This window comes from Leptopilina heterotoma, unplaced genomic scaffold (genome assembly GCF_015476425.1).
Source record: "Leptopilina heterotoma isolate Lh14 unplaced genomic scaffold, ASM1547642v1 Lhet_15, whole genome shotgun sequence".
Taxonomy (NCBI): domain Eukaryota; kingdom Metazoa; phylum Arthropoda; class Insecta; order Hymenoptera; family Figitidae; genus Leptopilina; species Leptopilina heterotoma.
Window position 1 is genome coordinate 1,155,833 of NW_025110867.1, and position 21,647 is coordinate 1,177,479.

Sequence of the window (21,647 nt, forward strand, 5' to 3'; positions counted from 1 at the left end):
AACACACTTTTCAAATCCAAAATTTGAAATTTAATTCTTTTAAATAATTAGTAATTAATTTTGAAATAAAAACAAGTTTAGTATCTAGAAAATTAAATTTAAATTCGAATCTTTATGTAAAAGTATTTAAAATAAATATTTCAACAACTATTTTTACAACTTTATAAAAAAACTTTTTATCAATATGATTTTTATTTTAGTTTTTTATTCATTTGTTCAAATTTTTTCTTTGATAACCTAATTTAATTAAATTGAAATTGTCATTGAAATAAAACAAAAGTTGAACGAGTGGAATTTAACTTAATTTAATTTTTTTTAAGTTTATTTCTCTTTTCAAAATTCAGAATTTTTGGAATTTTTTAAAAAAAATTAACATCAGTTTTTAAAAAAAAATTTTTATTAAAAAAACAATTTGTTTTCAAATCCGTTTTCAAAAATTAAGTACAATACTTTGGATTATTTGGAAAAAATAATACTGATAAAGAAAATATCTAAAAGCACGTCACATTAAATATTTCGATGAATTTTTCTCTAAATACAAGAGCCATCTATTTTTAATGACTTTTCATTCCGGAAAATAATAAAATAATGAATAAAAAATCATTATTTTTTAACAAAAGTTGTGAATTAAAAAGTTTTATTTATTTATAAATAAATATTTTATTTATAAATAAGTATTTTTTCATTTATAAATAAATATTTCTTGAATAAATAAATATTCTTAAAAGGAAATAATTATTATTTACATACTAATTAGCATAATGAGATCATTTAAATGAACAATTTTTATAATATTGCAAAACTATTTTTTGGATTTTGAATGATCTAAAATAGGAGGAGGTGGCGGTGTAGTTTCACTTGGATTTCCCATCCAAACAGATTTACTGAATCGTCCTTTAATAACCGGAGTTTGCCATTTACTCGTCGATGAAATGTTGATCGACGGTCTTTCTGCCGTGACAGTCGCGACACTCACACTTCTGAAACTGATAAATTGCCCTTAAAATTTACTCGAAACCCGGGGAAAAAATGATTTGCTCCATAATAAAAACCAATATTTTACCCTTATAGATAAAAAACAAAAATTTTCTCTATTTTTTAGTAGAAGAAATCAAATTTGATCTAAATTCTGAATCAAAAATTAAATAATACGACCCTAAGTTTATAGTTTTACAATTCTACAAATTAAATAAAATTCACTAAAAGCGAAAAGAATTTCAATTCAACGCTTGAATTGAAAAATTATATATATATGTATAAATTCTACTTGTTAAAGAGAAACAAATTAAGGGAAAAAGAAAATTCAACAGGAGAAAAATGAAATCCAACTTTTTACTAACTTTCCATTTATTCAAAAACAAAAAAATTATACAACCCTTTCACTCTATTCACTTAAATCACTAAACCAAAAGAATTACAAAATAAACAGATTTTAATAAATGCAAAACGAAAGCAAAATCGAAATTACAATGTGTGAAACGTTTACAAAAAGAGAAAATAAATACTAAAGACGAAAAACGGAAAAAACGACAAAATTAGAAAACAGAATCCAAAATTAACGGAAATTTGAAAACGAAAAAATTACAAAACATTTAAGTCGAACAAAAAGAATAATTTCTCCCGGAAGGAAAATATAAACGCAAAACAAAAAAAAAATTGGTGCGAATGTACAAATTACTCTCAGAGTATTTAAAAAGAACTGAGAGAGAATCTTTACAAAATTTTAGAAGAAGGTAATTTTCATCGCGATGAAACCCGAAAAATTAAATACTCTGAGGGGAAAAAAAATGACAAAAAAAAACAAAATTTAATTTTCAGTTTTTTGCCATGTCAGTGCCAGGGTACTTGATTTGGATGACTGATAGAACCCAATTTATAGTACCTGGTGGTTGAAAGTGGCGTTTGATTGCCGCTCACATTGTGAGCAGAATTCTGTGCGTTTGCGCTTGTTGGCGTCTCAGCGCTTTGCGCCGCCGAACCATCGCCTTTCAATACAGCAACGCATTTCCAATTGTTAATGTAATTATCCTTCCAGAGACGAACACAGCCATCGTCACCGGAACTCGCGAGAATTGTGCCCATTATATTCCAACAAACACGCCAAACAGTACAATAATGATCATCAAATTGCGCCGTTGTAGTTATCTCAAATCGTGACAATCCACTTTGCGCCGAATCTCTAGAATTTGCAAAATCATAAAATACACAATCCCCCAAAATTAATTAGAATTTAAAATTAAAATTTTTAATTATAATAAATAATAATAATTATATAAAATAATAATTTCCGAAGTAAATAAATAAACAAACAATTTGTAAAAGAAATACTAACGGCATTGGTTTTAAAGTGATGATCCGAACGTCCTTAGTCGCTATTGCAAGTGTATGAAAACTTCGGCCCAAATTCGGTGCAAAGGCAATATCGTGAACGGGGTCGACAATATTCGTGAGTGTCTCAGTTTTTGTCCACCGTCTTCCATTTTCCGAGTATTCGTAAATAAATACTTTTCCGCCGTTCGAAGTATTTGTATCATCGCTACCAACCGCAATCATTGGGGGATGTAACCTTTTAAAAAGAAATTTTAATTTCATTTAAAAGCGTTTAGGAACTCATTTTTTAAATCCTGCCGTTAAATATTTTAATTTAAAATTTAACTTTTAAATTTACTCCCCATATTTATATTCGTCGTAAACTACCTTTTGCAAAATTATTATTTATAATAAATATTAATAAATATCAACGTGAAAAAATTCAAAATACCATCATATTTTTTAGCATTAAATGTAATTCATTTCGATTTTTATAGTGCGAAAAATAACTATAAACAAATCTTTCAGAAATTATTTTTGAATCACTTTTCTATTTAAATTTTTAAAAGATGCAATTAAAAAGATTTTGAATAATTTAAATTTTGTAAAATTTAATTGAAAATAATTAATTTTTTTCAAGTATTTTGTTAGAATTTTTGAAAATCAACTTTTGAAGAATTTTAATTGCAAATTTTCAAAATAATTGAATTATTAAAAATTTTAATGAAACATCTTTAAACGTAAAGTTTAAAATGAAAATGAATGAAAATTAGCTTCTAATTATTTAAAATTTAGTATTTTCAGTACTTTCAATTACATATTTCCGAAAATTCAAATACATATAAAAAATTAATAACATTTTAGAATTATTTTTAACATTTTGGAGAAAAAAATTATATTCAAAATATTTCATTAAAATTCATCAAAAAATTAATTAGTTTCTTTTAAATAATGCAAAACTCTTAAGAAATTCAATTGTTTTTGAAAAATTACATAAAAATATTTGTAAAAACTACTTAATTCTTAGAATTTTTTTATCATCATCATAAGATTTAATTGTCTTTGAATAAAGCAAATAAAAATTTACTTTTTTAGACTTCTTAAAATTTCGGACAAATCATGGTCATATTTTTAATTAAAATTCTTCAAAAAATTGATTATTTTTGTTTTTTGAAAATATTATACCTTAATAGAAAAAAAACATGGACAGTTACAATTATTATAAAATATTAAATTTTTGTATTAAAATAATTTAATTCATGAAGAACTTTCGGAAAATTATTTAAAATAATTGTTTAGAGATGAAGTTTTGTTGAAAACTATAGAAAATAATTGAAACTTGTAACCACCCTGCATCTGCAGTTTTCTACTGTTATTTTTAAATAAAAAAATTCAATAAAAAATAGTAATAAATATATATATATATCAATGTGAAAAAACTCAAAATACTTTCTGTCGTTTTTCTATATTATTTATAATATTGAATAATAATAAATATCAACGTGAAAAAATTCATTCTGCTTTCTGCAGTTTTCTATTATTATTTAAAATAATAAGTAATAAATGTCAACGTGAAAAAATTCAAACAAGCGCGGGTAATGCTCTAAGCACTCCTTGTTTTAATTTTGCTTTCTGCAATCGTGTCCCTTATTATTTATAATAATAAGTACAGATGTATAAATTGATAAATGTCAACGTGAAGAAATTCAAGCAAGCGCTGGTAAACCTGTAAATCTCTAAAAATTATATTAGTTAAAATTTAAAAATGAAGGAAAACAAGGAAAAAGTTGCAAAGAAAATTACTTTAAAAGTGCATAAGAAACTAAGGGAAAATATTAAAGATTTTAAAATAAAGAAAAATTATACCTAGACAGAGAGGGATTCCAGGAAATGCAACTGCAGGGTAATTTACAGCTAATGTCATGTTGCAGTGTCCATTGACTTAAATTCATCACATCGGGCGCTTCGTATATTCGAATAACACCATCTGCACTGCAAGTAGCAAGCAAAAGCCCCAGTGTCTTTGGTGCGAATTTCACGTCAGTCACTGACGTCCTTGAATCGACGAGATTCGTCCTTCGGACCCAATGTCGCATTCCTCGTTCACCAGGTCCCGAACCCTCGCCGACTAAACACGAAAGAATTCAAAAAAAATTTTATTGTCTCTTGTTTAAAGTTATTTCTTATATATTTCTCTCGAAAGAAAGAAAGAAGGAAAGAAAGTAAGAAAGAAAATTATACATCTTAATACCAATTTCTTCCCAAACTGCGGCCGTTCTATCGAAAGAACATGTTGCAAGTACTTGACCAAATTCAGGATGTGCCCATGTGACTTTCCACACTGAACCACTGTGGGCCTTCCACGACGCTGTCAAATGCCACATATCGTGTTCATCCTCGTCCCATACCTATAATTTTAATAATTGAAGTTAATAAACTATTAAAATAATAAAATATAATAAGATAAATGAAGACATCCAGAAAATGATTCTTTAATGTTACTCCAACGTTTCAAAAATAAAAAGATGTTAGTTCACAATAATAAAATAAAGTAATCGAAGTATTGTATAAAAAACATAAAATAAAATAAACAAATTAACATGAAAGAAAAAACATAATAATAAAATAATCGAAATATTATACAATAATAAATAGACGTAAAATAATAAATTAATGTAAAATAAAATAACCAAATTAAATAAAAATATCTAATCGTAAGATAAAAACAAGAAAATTAATAAATAAAGGAAAAATAACAATGTGCAAAAGATACAATCTTATACACGGAAGAAAAATTTTTCCTGGAACAGCTATAAATTTCATTAAATTAGTGAATTTTTAGTTGTTTCAGTTAAGACTTTCGATAATTTAGAGAAACTTATCACTGTTCCAGGTGAAGCTTTTTTTCGTGTACCAAATTAGTCACAGAGAATAAAATAAAATTTGTCAGAAAATAAAAATTGCCACACCCATAAATTGAAGCCATATAGAATCTGGAGTCAAAAATTTAAAATGAGTTAAAATTAAAATTTAGTATCTGAATGTCGTCGTTTATCTTATTATTAAAACAGGCATCATAGTACCTTTTTTTTTTTTTTTCATTTTTTCCTCAAAAAGGGGATAAAAAATTAATTTGTTCATTTAGTTAAAAATATGAAAAATTCAGATTTTCGAAGATTTAAATTTGAAACTTTTTCAAAATTCAATTACTTCATTCTAAAAATTCACGCTATAATGTTTTTAATAATCAATTATTATGTAAAATTGTAACTGAAATTCTCTTTTAAATCGATTTCTATTAGAAAATACGGAAAATACTACGACTACGAGAATTCAATTATTTAAATACAAAACTAAATAATTTATATTGAAATTCTAATAAAGAATTTTAACAAAAAATTTTTAAATAATTAAATTCTTTCGACGAATTTAAATAAAATTTTTTAAATAATTACATTTTTCGAGGTCATGTATTACATGTTACATGTTTTGTCCTTTTTATAATATAATATTATTTATTTATATTTTATATTTATAATATTTATAATATATAAATATAAAAAATCTGACTAAAGATATTTAGCAAATACCTTTAGGTTTCTCTTCAGGGAACCCAAATAATGAAGTGAAAAAATCGCAAAAAATATACTTAAAAGTTGATATTTTCTTTTACGAAAAAATTTTCAAAAGTAGGGTGGAAAAAAAATTTAAATATGGACACCACACAAATTAACAGAATGTCACATAACTCCGGACATTTATTTAGAGTGATAACACCCTTCTATAATTAAAATTGCAATGCTCTAACTATTTCCGTTCAAAAGATAATGAATTTTAACTGTTTTTACAATTTAACTTTTCGCCCCAGTCTCCCCTATATTAAAAAATTTAACTTATTTTAGAAAATAATTGAAATTTTGAAAATTTTTGCAAAAATTTAAGTTCTTTAAAATTTCTAATGAAATTCATTCAAAATTGAAATTTTATAAAATTTGAATTTAAAATGTTTTGAAGTTCGCAACTATTTTAAAATTCAATTAATTTTGAAATGTTTAAATAAAATTATTCATTAAATAATTTCTAAGTTATAATTTTATGATAGTTCTTCAAGAATTAAGTTATTTAAAAAGAAATGGAAAAAATTGAAGGATTTGTATTAGAATTTTTGATTTCTAGAAAAAACTATTAATAATAATATTTTAATTATTTGAATATTAATTAATTAATTAATTAGAATTAAATTTAAAAAAAAAGTTTTCATAAAAATACTCAAGATTTTTAATGTCATCTTTTTTATTTAAAGGTTTCTTTTGTAAATTAATATGAATCATTTCAGATATCAATCTCTTATTGCAACAGTATTCATTGTCTATAGAATAGATAAAATTTGGTAGTCAAAATCATGCTTAAAAACTGCTCTTATGACAAACAAATTGCATAAATAATCCTTTTTTTAATAATTCTTTTTGATTCACCAACATAACAAGGCAGAAAAATTCATAAAATATTTGTTTAAGCTTGTAAAAGAAAATCAAGAAAGAAAAAACAATCTCATTAAAAAATTAAATTAATTTACTAAAAATTTACTATAAAAAAGAATTTACATACTTTGACAAATTGATCACTGGAACATGTTGCCATGCGTTGTCCATAAAAATCGTAGGCAATATCGTGAATTAAATCTTTATGCTCTGCAGTTATGCTACGAGCTTCAAACATTTTGCTATTTGTGGAAAAACTACACTTTTATTTCTCCTATGCAATTTTTTACGTAAAAATAATTTCTTTCTGACGCGGTCAATGTTTGTTTTCGGCGGTTGCTTTAATTTTTTTAGGTTAGAAATTTTGAACGCGCACTTTTGTGACGCATAATCAAGGATGGGAAGTTAAATGTATTAACTCGCAGGATTGAGAAACCACGAGGGTATTTTTGCGTAAAATCCGTAAAATTGTGTAAATAGGGTAAAAGTACAAGGATTAAATTCCCCCCTCTACTAAATGGCGAAACTCGGTGCGTGTGCCAACCCAACCCTGTGAAACATAACCTTAAAAAGTAAACCAAAGAAAACTTATGTAGACCATGTGACACGGTATGTAAACATTTTTTTCTCCTTTTTTACAATTAAAAATCATTTAAACTAATTAAAATGATAAAATAAATGATTAAATACTAACGAAGAGATTAACAAACTGGTTGATATTTGACAAGATTGTCTGCTAATCAATTCTTTAACTTTTCATTCACTGTCAACGAACATTTTAATTCATAAAATAAATATAAATTAACTATATTTCTCCCTTTTAATACTTTTATTTTCTACTTCGTATTTTCCAAGTCCAATTTCTTGAATGTTGAAATATTCTACTTTTCCTGAAATAAAGAATAGATAAATACTCGTTTGTTTTTCTTACAGTATCAAATTTTATGGAATTTCGCAATTTGTATAATTAAAACAAAGGAGAAAATAAATTTCATTCTTCATGGACAACGAGCAAGAACAATTTACAAGAGTAAGTTTTTTTCATAATTTTTATAAAATAAAAGCAGTTTCTCTTTAAAAATGACTTTTTTTGAACAACAAGTAAATAAGTGAAATTAAAATGCAATTGAGAGTTATGTGGAAATTTAATTGATAATATTATCGAAAGCAAAGATCCTTCAGGAAAGGTCATTTATTGTTGTTTATTTTAGCGAATGTTACGTCGAGCAGGTTTGAAAAAAGAGAACAGTGATGATGTATCCAATTTTAATTCTATGAGGAGAAAATTAAATATTTTGCGAGCCATTGATGTCAATAATTCTTCTAGTGAACAAATTACTGGTGAGTGTTTATTATTTATATCTAAAAAAATATTAATTTCTCTTCAATTTCTTGTATTAAACTGAAAATTTGTCTTAAATTGAAATAAAAATATCTAATTAAAATAAAAATAAATATTTTATTTAATATTAATATAATTATCTTTATTTATTTAAAATTAAAATTATTTATATTTTTTTTCATTAAAACACATTTTTTTGACTGAAATTTACAATCTTTTCGAAAAGAAAATTTATGAATTAAAAAATTACAATTATTTAAATCTTTTTTGCAAATTAATCTTTTAATTTACTTTTTAAATTCCTGATTATTTAATTTTTATTTGAAATTGATTGTAAAATTAATTTTTGAATATTTCTTTTCGCTATTTTTTCTGTTTTCTTGAATTTAAGGGAGATTTTGAAATTTATTTTTAAGTTTTCGTTAAACTTGTATATATATTTTTCAAAAAATTATTAATTTTTTTAAATTTGTTTCTTTCATTTTCAAATAAAAATAAGAAATAAATGTTTTTAATTAAAAATTCATCAAACTTTCTCCCTTACAGATCCAGTAGACGAGAAAGGAAAAGGAAGAAATTTAAAAAAAGAGGGTAAAATAAATTCGAGAAAAAGTCTTCTCAACATCAATAATAATGAATTGAAAAAAAATATTTGTCCCGCATCAACGTCATGGTCAAAAATTCCCTCAAATTACATCGAAACATTAAATACATCTACATTGAATAATAGTCACGAATCGGCGAAAAATCTCACAATTGACGAATTTTATAAAAAAAATCAGTTTCTCGAGCAAAAAGATGAAAATTCCATTAATTCGGAGAAATTTTATAAATTTGATAAAGAAAATTTATCAGATTCGAGTAAAAATAATTCATTATTGAATGAATCGAAAAATATGGAGGCAAACGAATACGAATGGGAGGACACAGTAAAAAAATGTATCAACAACTATTTTGAAAATTTAAACAAAAAATGTAAAAATATCGACTCGAAAATTGAGGGAATCAAAAAAAATGTATCGTCGCCTAAAAATTTCCTCTCACCAAAAAGTAATTTTCTTCATAAAATGATTGCATCGAGTGAAGAATTTCTACCATCGAAAAATGAAACGAAAAATCCCCTCTCGCCATTGTCGACGAAAACGGAATATTTCTCGCCTCGTTCAGAATTTACTTCTTTAAAACAAGAGAAGACGGAATATTTTTCACCGGAAAATTTTCAAAGAAAACTCGATATTTCGGAGAATACTTTCGAGACAAACGAAACGTGTGAAAAACAAAAAAAGGAAAATTCAATTAATGAATTGTCCTTATCGACATTTGTGAAAGGACTCGACACGGAGGATGAGTATTTGGAGAAAACTGATGAAACCTGGAAGGATGCGAGTGATTTTTTCAAAAGTACCGACAACATCGAAGTATCACAAGAATTAGTTAAAGTCACCTGTAAAATTATTGAAGAAGATAATTTAGATATTCCCACGACTGATATTAAATTATCATCACTTCCGGTTGCCGAATCAATATCGAAAAATTTGGAGAAACTACACGAAACTCAATCGGAAAATGAATCCTTGGATTTGTCATTAATAATCGACAATTTAGACGAGGAGATAAAAAATCTCGAAATTCGACCCGAAGCATTAGAAATTGAAAAAATGTCCGACACACCAAAAATATTTTCCCCATTGAAAATTTCTTCGAAATCCCAAACGTGCACACCAAGAAAATTATTCCATCAAAAAAATGACGAATCAAAAGAAATCGAGAATCAAAATTCAATCCAAGAGTGTGAAAAATCGATTCCAAAAACAGAGGAATTGGAAAAAAATATCGAAGATAAAAAACAAGATAAAGAAGAAGAAGAAGTGTTCGAAAAAGAAACAGAGACAAAAAATGAATCAATCGACGAATTAAATGAATCGAAAGAAAAAGTATTCAAATCCCCAACAACAAGAAAATCTTCAAAACCAAAACAAAATTCAAGTTCAACGGGTGAAAATTCAAATAGTTTTCTACGAAGAAATTCGAGTTTCTTTCGATTTAAAACACCAATGCCATGGAGAACAAAACCAAATTTAGAATCAACGAGAAAATCGTCAAATTATGATTTAACAAAAACAAAAATGACAAATTCTCCATCCAATGTTGACAGTATGATATCATCGATAAATCCAAATTCACCGGCAAGTCAAGATGAAAATGAAAGAAAGAGTCAACGCATATCCGATTGTTCGATATCGTTTGAGGTGGAGAAATTTTTAGAGGAAGCTTTAGGCGAAGAACTATATAGTACATCAATGACATATGGATTGGATAAGACAAATTCAAATTTAGATGCCACTGAATTAATGTCGGGCGATAGAACATCACTTCAAAGTTGGATATTAAATTCGTCACGAAGTGAAAATCGACGTTTTTCACGACATTCAACGTTAAATCGAACAATCAGCGCTTACAAATCTTTGTCAAAACGGATTAAAACTGTGAGTTGATCATTTTTTTATTTTTTAATTTTTTAACAATATTTTTTTCAATATTTATATTTAGGGGGATTTTTATTTGTTAATATTGAGTTGATAATTTTTGTATTCTTTAATATTTTAACAATATTCTTTTCAAGATTTATATTTAGGGGGATTTTTATTTAAATATTTTTGTTTGTTAATATTGAGTTGATAATTTTTTTATTCTTTAATATTTTAACATTTTTTTGAGTATTTATATTTGAGGGGATTTTTTTATTTAAATATTTTTATTTGTTTAGAATTTATATTGAGAATTTGTACTAAAAAATGTATATTAACAGGGTGGCCACATGTCAATAAAGTCAGTAAAGTCAGGGAAATGTCAGGAAAAAAAAATTTTTTGTTAGGGAAATTTAGAAAATTGAGATTTTTTTCGACTTATTTTCAAAAATTGCGACTTTTTCGACTTTTCATCCAAATATTGCATTATTAAAATATATTTTTTAGTATTAAATGTAATTCATTTCAATGATTATAGTGTAAAAAATAACTATAAACAAATCTTTAAAAAATTATTTTTGAATCATTTTTCTATTTAAATTTTCGAAATATATACAATTAAAGGTTTTGAATAATTAAAATTTTGTAAAATTTAATTGAAAATAATTAATTTTTTTCAAATATTTTGTTAGAATTTTTGACAATCAACTTTTGAAGAATTTTAATTACAAATTTTCAAAATAATTGACTTATCAAAAATTTTAATTAAAAATCTTTAAACGTAAATTTTAAAATGAAAATTAATGAAAATTAGCTTTTAATTTTTTTAAATTTAGTATTTTCAGAACTTTTAATTACATATTTTCGAAAATTCAAATACATACAAAGAATAATAACATTTTAGTATTATTTTTAACATTTTGGAGAAAAAAATCAGGTAAATTAGGTAAAAATATTTCATTAAAATTAATCAAAAAATTAATTAATTTTTTTTTAAATAATACAAAAACTCTTTTAAGAAATTGAATTGTTTTCGAAAAATTACATAAAAATATTTTTAAAAACTATTTAATTCTTATAATTTTTTATCATAATTTTTTAAGATTTAATTATCTTCAAATAAAGCAAATAAAAATTTCCTTTTTTGGACTTATTTACTCAGAAATCATGGTCATATTTACAATTAAAATTCTTCAAAAATTTGATTATTTTTATTTCTAGAAAATTATATACCTTCATAGACTGAAGTAAAAAGTATGGACAGTTATAATTATTATAAAAAATAGAATTTTCGATTTTAAATAATTTAATTCTTGAAGAGCTTTCGGAAAATTATTTAAAATAATTGATATAGAGATGAAGTTTGGTTCAAAATTATAGAAAATAATTGAATTCAGGAAGGGTTATAGTTGTAATTTTTAGAAATTATTCATAAATTTTACTCATTTTCCGTAAACTTTCATATTTTTCTGTAAAAAAAAATTTGCCAGAGAAAATAATTTTAATATCAGTAAATTGTCAGAGAAATTGATAAACTGAAACTTGTGACCACCCTGATTAACAATTTATATTCAGCATTTTTGTTTTGGCAAATTATAATATATAGAACAAGAAGTTTGGACGTAATTAGCCTTTTTTCCAAAAAATGCACTTTTCATTATAATTATTAACAATTTGGGTGTAATTAAGTTTCGAGACCATTTTCTTTTCTCAAAGAAAAATTATTTTAAAATTCAGTGATAAATGCTAAACAGTTTCTTATTACTGCGATTTTTCGGATATGATCCCTTTTTTCAAGAAAGTGGAATTTTTATTAAAAAAGTGACATTTTTTATTCAAATCAACAATTAATTAAGTTTCGAGACCATTTTCATTTCTCAAGGAAAAATTATTTTATAATTTAGTAATTAATACTGAATAGTTTCTTACTAATTCGGCTTTTTGGAAATGGACCCTTTTTTCCAAAAAAGTGCCATTTTCTCAATTAATTAATTGTTTGGATTAAATTAATTATCGAGGCCATTTTTTTCAAGGAAAAATTATTTTATAAATCAGAGGTGAATATTAAACAGTTATCCATTCCTCTGTATTTTCGGGAATAAACAAGTTTTCCAAAAAGTGCCATTTTCTCACTTAATTAATTATTTGGATTTAATTAGGGTTCAGACCATTTTCTTTTCTCAAGGAAAAATCATTTTATCATTCACTGATGAATACTAAGCAGTTCCTTACTAATCCGGCTTGTCGGTAATGTACCCTTTTTTCCGAAGAAGTGTACATTTTATCAAAAAAGTGCCATTTTTTAAACTTAACTCTTTACTTGGATGAAATTAATTATCGAGACTATTTTCTTTTCTGAAGGAAAAATTATTTTTAATTCAGAAATAAATATTAAACAGTTTTCCATTACGCTGTCTTTTTGGGAAAAAATCCTTTTTTTAAAAAAGTGCTATTTTCTAACTTATTTAATTATTTGGATGATATTAATTACCAAGACCATTTTCTTTTCTTAGGTGAAAATTAATTAATTTATCTCTAAGATATAAAAAAAGATTATACAATTTTGTTAAGCACCATTTCTTTTCTTTTTTTTTAAGTACCTTTTTTCAAATGTGAAATATTATTTATCTTATCAAAAAATTCTTTTACCATATTGCTTTCCTTATTTTGAATTTTGCAATTTGTTGTGTTTTGTAATTCGTAAAATACATAAAAAAATCTGTTTTTAACTTTTACTAACATTTCTGAATATTTTTTTACAAATTTATATTTTTAAATTTCTTGCAAAGCTCTAAGTTAATTTCTATGTCTGTATTTTAAAAATACTTAAAAACATCTGTTTTTAATTTTTACTAACATGTTTACTTACATTTTTGAATATTTTCTTTTACAAATTTATGTTTTTAAATTTCTCGTAGAGTTCTAATGTAATTTCTATGTCTGTATTTTAAAAATTCAATATGGCAGGTCCAATATGATGAACATCAGTTTTTAAAAATTCCATAAAACTTACTAAGTATTTAGAGAAACATTATGAAAATTAATAAAATTTTCCTAGAATTTTTGAATTTTACGCCGAAAACGATTAAAATAGAAATAAAAGTGACATATCTCAACTGAGAACGGATATTTACTAATTTTCAGAAATTTCGTCCTAGTCTAAAGGAAACAATGAAACAAGTATGGAATCCAATTTTACCACCAAACAGTGAACTAAATGAAAAATTACAACCACTAATCCAAGAGGTAAACATTCAACAAACACGAATTTATCAAGCGAGTAAAGCACTAGATTATTGTCGTTCTATAAAAATGTTCCAATCATCACCAGAACAAGTTGAATCAGAACGTCTTCTACTCATAGCCCAACTAAAAAAACAAGCTCTCTTTAATGAAATAAAAGCCATCACTTCGGGTACAAAATCAGAGACAACATTCACTCAACAGGCAAACATAATTGTCGATAATTTTTCCCTGACATTGAAGGATTCATTTTTACAATTAGAAAGACCAAAAGATATTGTCGAATGGTTTGTTATTGTTATTACCCATGGTTTAACAGTATGGTCAACGCAAGCAGTCACCTGTCCCACTGATGGTACAACAAAAATTCCATTTACCGGCTCAATAACAATTCCAAATTTAAATCCTGATTTTAAAATTTTAGTACGTGTATTCAGTACAAAATTTCATAATATTTGGAATGTCGATAAGTTTTATACAAAAGATATGGATCGTGACACGACATGTCCATCGCCAACGAAATTATTGAAAAGATCAGAGAGACCAGTTTCATTGAGAAGTCATGAGATTAAATTCTCTGGTATTAGAGAAACAAGTTTTACTCTACAGGGTTATGTTGAACTTCAAGTTCACGATCTCTCTCTATACCCACCGTGGCCATTAATGTCTGTAAGTAAGATTTTTTTATATAAATGAAATTCTTTTCTTTGAAAAAAATTTACCGACCGCTGGTAATGTACTTTTCTTCTATACCGACCAGTGATATGTTAGATTTTTACATTTCCAACAGTCGGTAATGTAGGTTTTTTATCTCTTGGCGTATTTTCTAGGTACCGAGAAATTCCGTGTTACATAATTCAATAGATTTGCAAGTGACTAGTAAATTGGAGGTAGATGTCCATCATGCCGGTTTTTTGAATTACGGCGATGAAATGGGAGGATATGCAGCTTGGAATCGAAGATGGTGTGTTTTGGAGAAACATATGCTTATGTTTTGGAATTATCCCCGAGAACAAGAGGTTAAACCGCCACTTTTAACAATTAACTTGATGGAATCATTAAGCGATCATGTGACAACAATTAGTCGTACACTTTGTGCAAGACCAAGAACATTTGTCATTGAAATATCGAGGCAGAGAAACAAGGATGATAGAAATAGTGGTGTCATGGAATGTCGTGCTAGCTGCACAATTATCAAGTAAGTAATTTTGGAATTTTTAACCTTTTTAGTAGAATTTATGAAAATTTACCAACTGTTAACAACGTAAATTTCACCTTAACCAACAATCGATACAGAAGATTCCACTCTTAACACTAGTCGATAAGGCAGAGTTAATTTTTTTATCATTCTTTGAAAAGTAGTTAATAAATTATAATTAATTTACTTTAGTAATTTTTAATCTTCTGCCTACGCTGACAATCGGTACAGTAGATTTCGATTTCTCCAGTGGTCGATACGGTAGAGTAAATTTCTTACTCCTCGAAAAATAGTTCATCATTTAAAATTTTTTATTATCATACTTTTTAAAGAATTTACTAACAATTTACCGACTGTTGGCAATGTAAATTTTACTTTTACCAACAATCGATACAGTTGGTCGATTTCACTCTTTCCAGTAGTAGATAAGGCAGAGTTAATTTTCTATTCCTTGAAATGTAGTTCATAAATTATAATTAATTTACTTTCGTAGTTTTTAAGCTTCTGTCGATTGTTGGACACGTAACAATTACTTTTACCGACAATCGGTACAGTAGATTTCGATCTTTCCATTAGTCGATAAAATAGATTTTCTTATTTACCCTGAGAACCTAATTATTAAACTTCTTTTTCAGACATCTTTTGCAATGTGATTCTCTTCATGATTTAATGGAATGGAAGACAAAATTAAATCATATACTTACAGTTTTTCAAGAATGGAACGTAAAGGGTCATTTATATCCCATGGCGTCTGCTTTATACAAGTAGAGATTTATGAATAATTTTAAACTAATTTATTTTTTTTTACCAATGAAAAAAAACACAACTTTTTTAATATAATATTTCTTAATTATTTTTTAAGAAAAACAATGAATGAAAAGAAGAATGAATAATTGTTTCTTGGAATGAGAGTAAATCTTTGATATTTCTCCATGCCATGAAGAAGTGACTCGATTTTAAAAGAACTGAGAATTTAATCAGTTTGTCAGAATTAAAATAAAAAGAATTGAAATTTGGAAACAATTTGGTAAGTTTATTATTTATTTGAAAAAAATAAATTTATTTCTTTATTCGGTTCTATTAGGGTGAATTTTCTATTACATTATAAATGTTTACAATCGACCATAAAAAATTTCTATTTTACCGACAGTTGGTACAGTAGGGATTTACCGCTTTAACAGTCGGTAATGTAGAAATTAGCAATTTTATTTTTTAAAAAAATACATTTCTCTCACATATAAATTGCAATTTTTATCAAATATTGTAAATAAATATGAAATTAAAGTTACAATATCAAAAGAAAAGTTCCACTTGGAAAATAATCACTTATTTCTTTCTCGTTTCTATAAAAAATAGAATTGAGAATAGAGTGAAATATAATTATAAAATAGTGTAAATTAAAAATAAAAGTTGGATAAAGTTTCTTGATTTAGTTTTAAATTTTGTAAAAGTAGTTTCGGATAAATTTTTTTTTTACTTTCCCTTAATTTTTTTTCACTTTTTCAATGATTTTCCAATTACGCTATTTCGTTCGGATTCAATTTTGGAATCTGTCTCCGGATGAATTGGATTCTATAGGAATTAAAAAAGGTTGAAAAATAAATTACTGGAATTATTTAAGAATTTTAATTTGAAAATTTAAATCTAATGAAGTATAAAGTTTACACTTTATATTACAAAAGTTTAATTAAAATTAAAGTAAATTGAAGTAAGTTGAATTAAGATACATAAAATGGAAATTAAATTAGATGATAATTTAATTTCCAATTACAATTTAATTATTATAATTTAATGAAAAATGAGATTATGAAAAGAAACGTGAAACAGAAGGTAGTGAACTTCTTTATCGACTTTATCGACGCTAAAAATATCGATAATAGAGAAATTTTGCTAAATTGACAAATTTCCCAAGAACAAGAAACTTGAGGGGGAAAATAATGTATAGTAAGGTAATTTTTTTTTAAATTCGTTATTACTTGTGGTCGAATTGGTGGCGCTGAATGTACAAGTCTTCCTGTCATTAAATTATTTTTATCCTTTCTGACGCGAACCCAATCGTGTCCCAAGACACGATCCAATGTCAATCTTAGCGTCATATCGGGCTCGAGAATGTGTCTAACGATACTTTTCGCCTGCGATGTTATAATATCACGTACACGTGAACGAAATATCCAATTTCTTGACATTTGATCCTTTAGAAGCTTGCGTAAATTTGAATCGTCAAATGGCATTGAGCCATTTAGCATTATATAGAGTATTATGCCAAGTGACCAAACGTCGGCTAATTTTGGATTGTATGGTGTGCCGGACACCACTTCCGGTGCGGCGTACGCCGCTGATCCACAGTATGTTTGACTTAATACACGACGACCGTCATCATCAATGCAAAATCTGGATAGAAAAAAATCTTTTTTTTATTAATTTTTATTTTTTCTGATTTTCCAGGCCTTTTTAGATTTTTAGAATTTCCACTACTTTAAATTCGCAAATACTTGAAATAAAAAAACTATTCTCAAACATTATAATCAAATTCTTTAAAACGATTCAATTATTTTCAAAAAATATTCGCAATTCATTTATTTCCAATATTTAGTATTTTCATAAAATTTCGCAAACCAATTCAATTATTTTAAAAAAAAATTGATAAAATTCATCCAAAATTCAATTATTTCCATAAATAATAAAATTCCCACAGAAATTCCATTAAATTAAAATGGCATTTTCAAACAAAATTTCGAAAAATCAATTACTTAACAAAATTTTTTATATAATTCACAATAATTCAATTTATTTCACTAATAATAATATTTTTTCATGGAAATTCAATTTTTTAAAAAAAATTTAAATAAAATTCTAAGCAAGAATTCAATTATTTTTATAAATAATAAAACTCTTCAAAGAATTTGAATTATTTTTAATACTATTTTAAATTAATTAATAGAAAAATTCAATTATTTTCACAAATAAAATTTTCCACGAGAATTCAATTAATTAAAATAAAATTTTCATAATATTTATTATATTTCGAAAAAATTAATCCTTTGAAACAATGTTTATAAAATTCTTATAAAGAATTTAATTACTTTCAAAAATAACAAAATTTTTCACAGAAATTCAATTCTTTTTAATAATTTTAATAAAAAATTTTTCGCAATAATTCAATTATTTTCATAAATAATAAAATTCTTCTCAGGTATTCAATTATTTACAAATATTTTAATAAAATTGTTCGAAAGAATTAAATTATTTTCATAAATAATAAAATTCATCGCAGGATTTAAATTATTTTTAATACAATTTTACAGGAATTGCTAAAAAATGGAACTATTTCTTAAAAATTTAATTTCAATTCCTCGAAAATATCAATTATTTAAAAAAATGTTTTTTTATAATTCTTTGGAAGACTTCAATTATTTACAAGAATATTAGAATTTTTCACAGGAATTCAATTATGTTAAAATATTTTAATAAAATTGTTTGAAAGAATTCAATTATTTTCATAAATAATAAAATGCTTTTTAGGAATTCAATTATTTTCAAAAAAAAGTTTAATAAATCAAACAGACATTTAATTACTGTCAAAAATTTTAATAGATTTCTTTGTAAAATTTAATTATTTTTAAAAACTTTTCGCAATTCAATGATTTTCAATATCTACTATTTTCAAAAAATTTCCAAACAAAATTCAATTTAAAAATTTTTTTGGAAAGATCTTTGTAAGAATTCAATTATTTTCATAAATAATAAAAATTTCTCAGGAATTCAATAATTATTTAAATTAGAATTTGCATAAAATTAGTCAACAGAAATCAATTATTTAGAAAATTTAAATTTTTTAATTTTTATAAATATTTAAATTCTTTTATGAATAATAAAATTCGTTGCAGGTTAATTTAATTTATTAGCAGGATAAGAAAGAAGTAAATATATTTTTGATGGAAATTAGGAAAAAGTTAGGAATTATCGTGTGTAAAGTCTGATATTCTTTTTTTTTAAAATTTTTATTTTAAGGACATTTGAACCATTATGACGTCACAGTTTTCGAACGCAAGCTTTGCCAAAGTCGTGACGTCATAATAGTTTAAATGTCCTTGAAAGAAAAAAAATATAATTTTAATTTATTAATGACGCTGAAATTTATTAAATTTTCAAAAAAAAAAAAAAAAATGAATACCTTGCAAATCCAAAATCTGCTAGTTTAACGTTGAATTTTCGTGACAGTAAAATATTTTCGCATTTTAAATCTCGGTGAGCAATATTTTTGCCGTGAAGGTAGTGTAAACCGGAAGCCATTTGTCGAAACCATAATTTTGCTTGTTGCTCCGGAATAAAGCCCTTTTTTTTAACAAAATCCAAAAGATCTCCGTTATCAGCGTAACGCATAAAAATAAAAACCCTCGGACCACGTTGAAGAATACTATGAACCTTGGTGAGAAATTATTTTATTTATTTATTATTATTATGTATTTATATTAATAAATTAATATTATTAATAATATTAATAGAAAAATTATTTTCGAATTTTATTTTATTTATATTTTTTAACATTCATTTATTTATTTAATTTAAATTATCAAATATTAAATATTATAATTTTGTTTAATTAGTAAATATTTTGTAATTATATAAATTAATTAATATTAATTATAATTATAATATTAATAAGTTTATAAATTTATATTACACTGCACAGAGAAAAGCGAGTGTTGTTTTTGATGCGGGTAAATTTTGGTAGGGTAATTTTAGTGAGGATAAATTTTCTAGAATAGAAAATTTACCTTATTTTCAGTGTTAAAATAACACTTCCGAGCTAAAGTTTGATGCAGACACTTTTAACACCGAATTCAGTGTTAAAATAACACTCACTTTTTTCTGTGTGAAAAAAATTGGATTAAAATTAAATTTTATTTAATTCAAATAAAAATTAGTCGGTTCAAGAAAATATTTATCTGTTATAATAGAAAAGTAAAATCGTTTATTTGAATCAAATAAAATTTGTTTTCTTGTATAGACAGTTTTATGTAATTTATAAATTTAATTTTATAAAGTTAAAAAAAGAATTTGTTATATTTTTCCCCTTATTACCTGAATAATATGAGGATTTTCAATTTTCGTTAAAATTTCGAGTTCGCGGGGAAAGAATTTATCTAAAAAATCGGGTGGCGCTTTTTCTTTGTCAAAAATTTTACATGCAAGTTTCATTTTCTTTGGATTAACTCCATCGGAAAATTCAGCCAAGTGAACAGTTGCATATGAACCCTGTTTGTGTGTAAGAAAAAAATTAACGTAAGTATATCAATATTTTTATTTATTTTTTTTATTAATTTATTAAATATATAGGGTCAGTTGGGGTAAATAGAAACAAGGGGTAAATCGAAACAGTAGTATATACTGTCACTAATTGACAAACGGAAAATGAGAAAATGCTCAGAACCTGTTGGGGGTGATCTATAAGCATCAAGGTTTAAGGCCGTAATTATTAAAAGAAATTTGTTATTTAACTGAAATAACTACTGTTTCGATTTACCCCTTGTTTCTATTTACCTCAACTGACCCTATATTTTTTTAATTAATTAATTTGTTTTTTTATTTAATTTTTTTTGCTTTTGTCGTTCCTTTTTTTTGTTTTTAAAAAATTTTTTTTTAAACCTGTCCAATTTTTTTGCCAAGAAAATAGCCACGTTGCTCAAGAGCATTTACTTCCGAGTTTCGAGGGCTTAAACGTGAGGCCATACCAAAATTTCAGCATTGGAAAATTACTGTCTCCTGATCAAATTTTTTTGTATTTTCGACATTAATGTTCAAAGAAAAAATATTTTTTTGTCAATTATTCGTTTTTAGCCTCTTTTTACTTAAATTTGATTGCTGTTTGAAAATAGAATTTTTTTTATTAATGTTCATAAATAATAATAATAATAATAATTTTAATAATTATATTATAAATGTGGTACAATAATAAGAATACAAAATAATATTAATAATAACTCTAATAAATAATAATGATAAAAATATTCAATAATAACAATAATATTAATTAACAAATAATAATAATTAGAAAAGTATCAATAATAACACTAATAATAAAAATAATAATTATTTTTCTTTTCTTTAATTTAATAATAATAAAAACAATTATCATGAATCAATCATTTAATTGAAATAATTTATTTAATTAATTGAACTTTTTAAATATTTCAAAATTAATTTATCTGGTTTTATAAATTAAAAATTAAAACATTTTTTGTAAGTAGTTAAATAACCTTTAAAAATTAATTTAAAAAATTTTATTTGTTGTAATTAATTAATTAATTTATTTAAATAATAAAAATTAATTAATTTGTTTTAATTGTTTCATTAAACTATTTAATTAAATGAAAATTAATATAATTGTTATAACTAATGAATGAAACTATTTAATTAATAAAACTTAATTTATCTGTTCTAATTATTTAATTAAATAAAAATTAATTTATTTGTTTTAATTAATTACCTAATTAAATTATTTAATTAATGAAAATTAATTTTAATGTTTGATTTGATTAAAATAGTTGTATATTAGTTTAAATAATTTAAAATTAGTTATTTTAAGTAGTTAATTAAATTAT

At 24.5% G+C, this 21,647-nt stretch overlaps 3 protein-coding genes across 4 annotated transcripts; 1 reads left to right on the forward strand and 2 right to left on the reverse strand.

Moving 5' to 3' along the window:
- Positions 1-787: 787 nt before the first annotated feature.
- Positions 788-7,177, reverse strand: LOC122498434 (nucleoporin SEH1). Of its 2 annotated transcripts, XM_043606151.1 has the most exons (6): positions 6,919-7,177; positions 4,562-4,718; positions 4,177-4,438; positions 2,333-2,566; positions 1,883-2,179; positions 788-986 (listed from the first exon to the last, which is right to left on the reverse strand). In XM_043606151.1, exons 1-6 carry the CDS (start codon positions 7,027-7,029, stop codon positions 803-805), a joined length of 1,245 nt encoding a protein of 414 aa, XP_043462086.1. In that variant the 5' UTR covers positions 7,030-7,177; the 3' UTR covers positions 788-802. The 2 variants fall into 2 exon arrangements, with proteins under 2 accessions (XP_043462086.1, XP_043462087.1); XM_043606152.1 differs by lacking the exon at positions 788-986 and having other exon boundaries at positions 1,330-2,179; positions 6,919-7,176.
- A 115-nt stretch (positions 7,178-7,292) lies between these two features.
- On the forward strand, positions 7,293-16,065 carry LOC122498433 (anillin-like). Its single transcript, XM_043606150.1, has 7 exons — positions 7,293-7,400; positions 7,725-7,821; positions 8,003-8,132; positions 8,680-10,619; positions 13,746-14,513; positions 14,675-15,042; positions 15,678-16,065. The coding sequence occupies exons 2-7, from the start codon at positions 7,792-7,794 to the stop codon at positions 15,808-15,810; spliced, it is 3,369 nt and encodes a 1,122-aa protein (XP_043462085.1). The 5' UTR covers positions 7,293-7,400; positions 7,725-7,791; the 3' UTR covers positions 15,811-16,065.
- A 758-nt stretch (positions 16,066-16,823) lies between these two features.
- LOC122498368 (testis-specific serine/threonine-protein kinase 1) lies at positions 16,824-20,775 on the reverse strand. Its single transcript, XM_043606062.1, has 4 exons — positions 20,692-20,775; positions 20,128-20,301; positions 19,217-19,467; positions 16,824-17,433 (listed from the first exon to the last, which is right to left on the reverse strand). Exons 1-4 carry the CDS (start codon positions 20,773-20,775, stop codon positions 16,824-16,826), a joined length of 1,119 nt encoding a protein of 372 aa, XP_043461997.1.
- Positions 20,776-21,647: the final 872 nt, after the last annotated feature.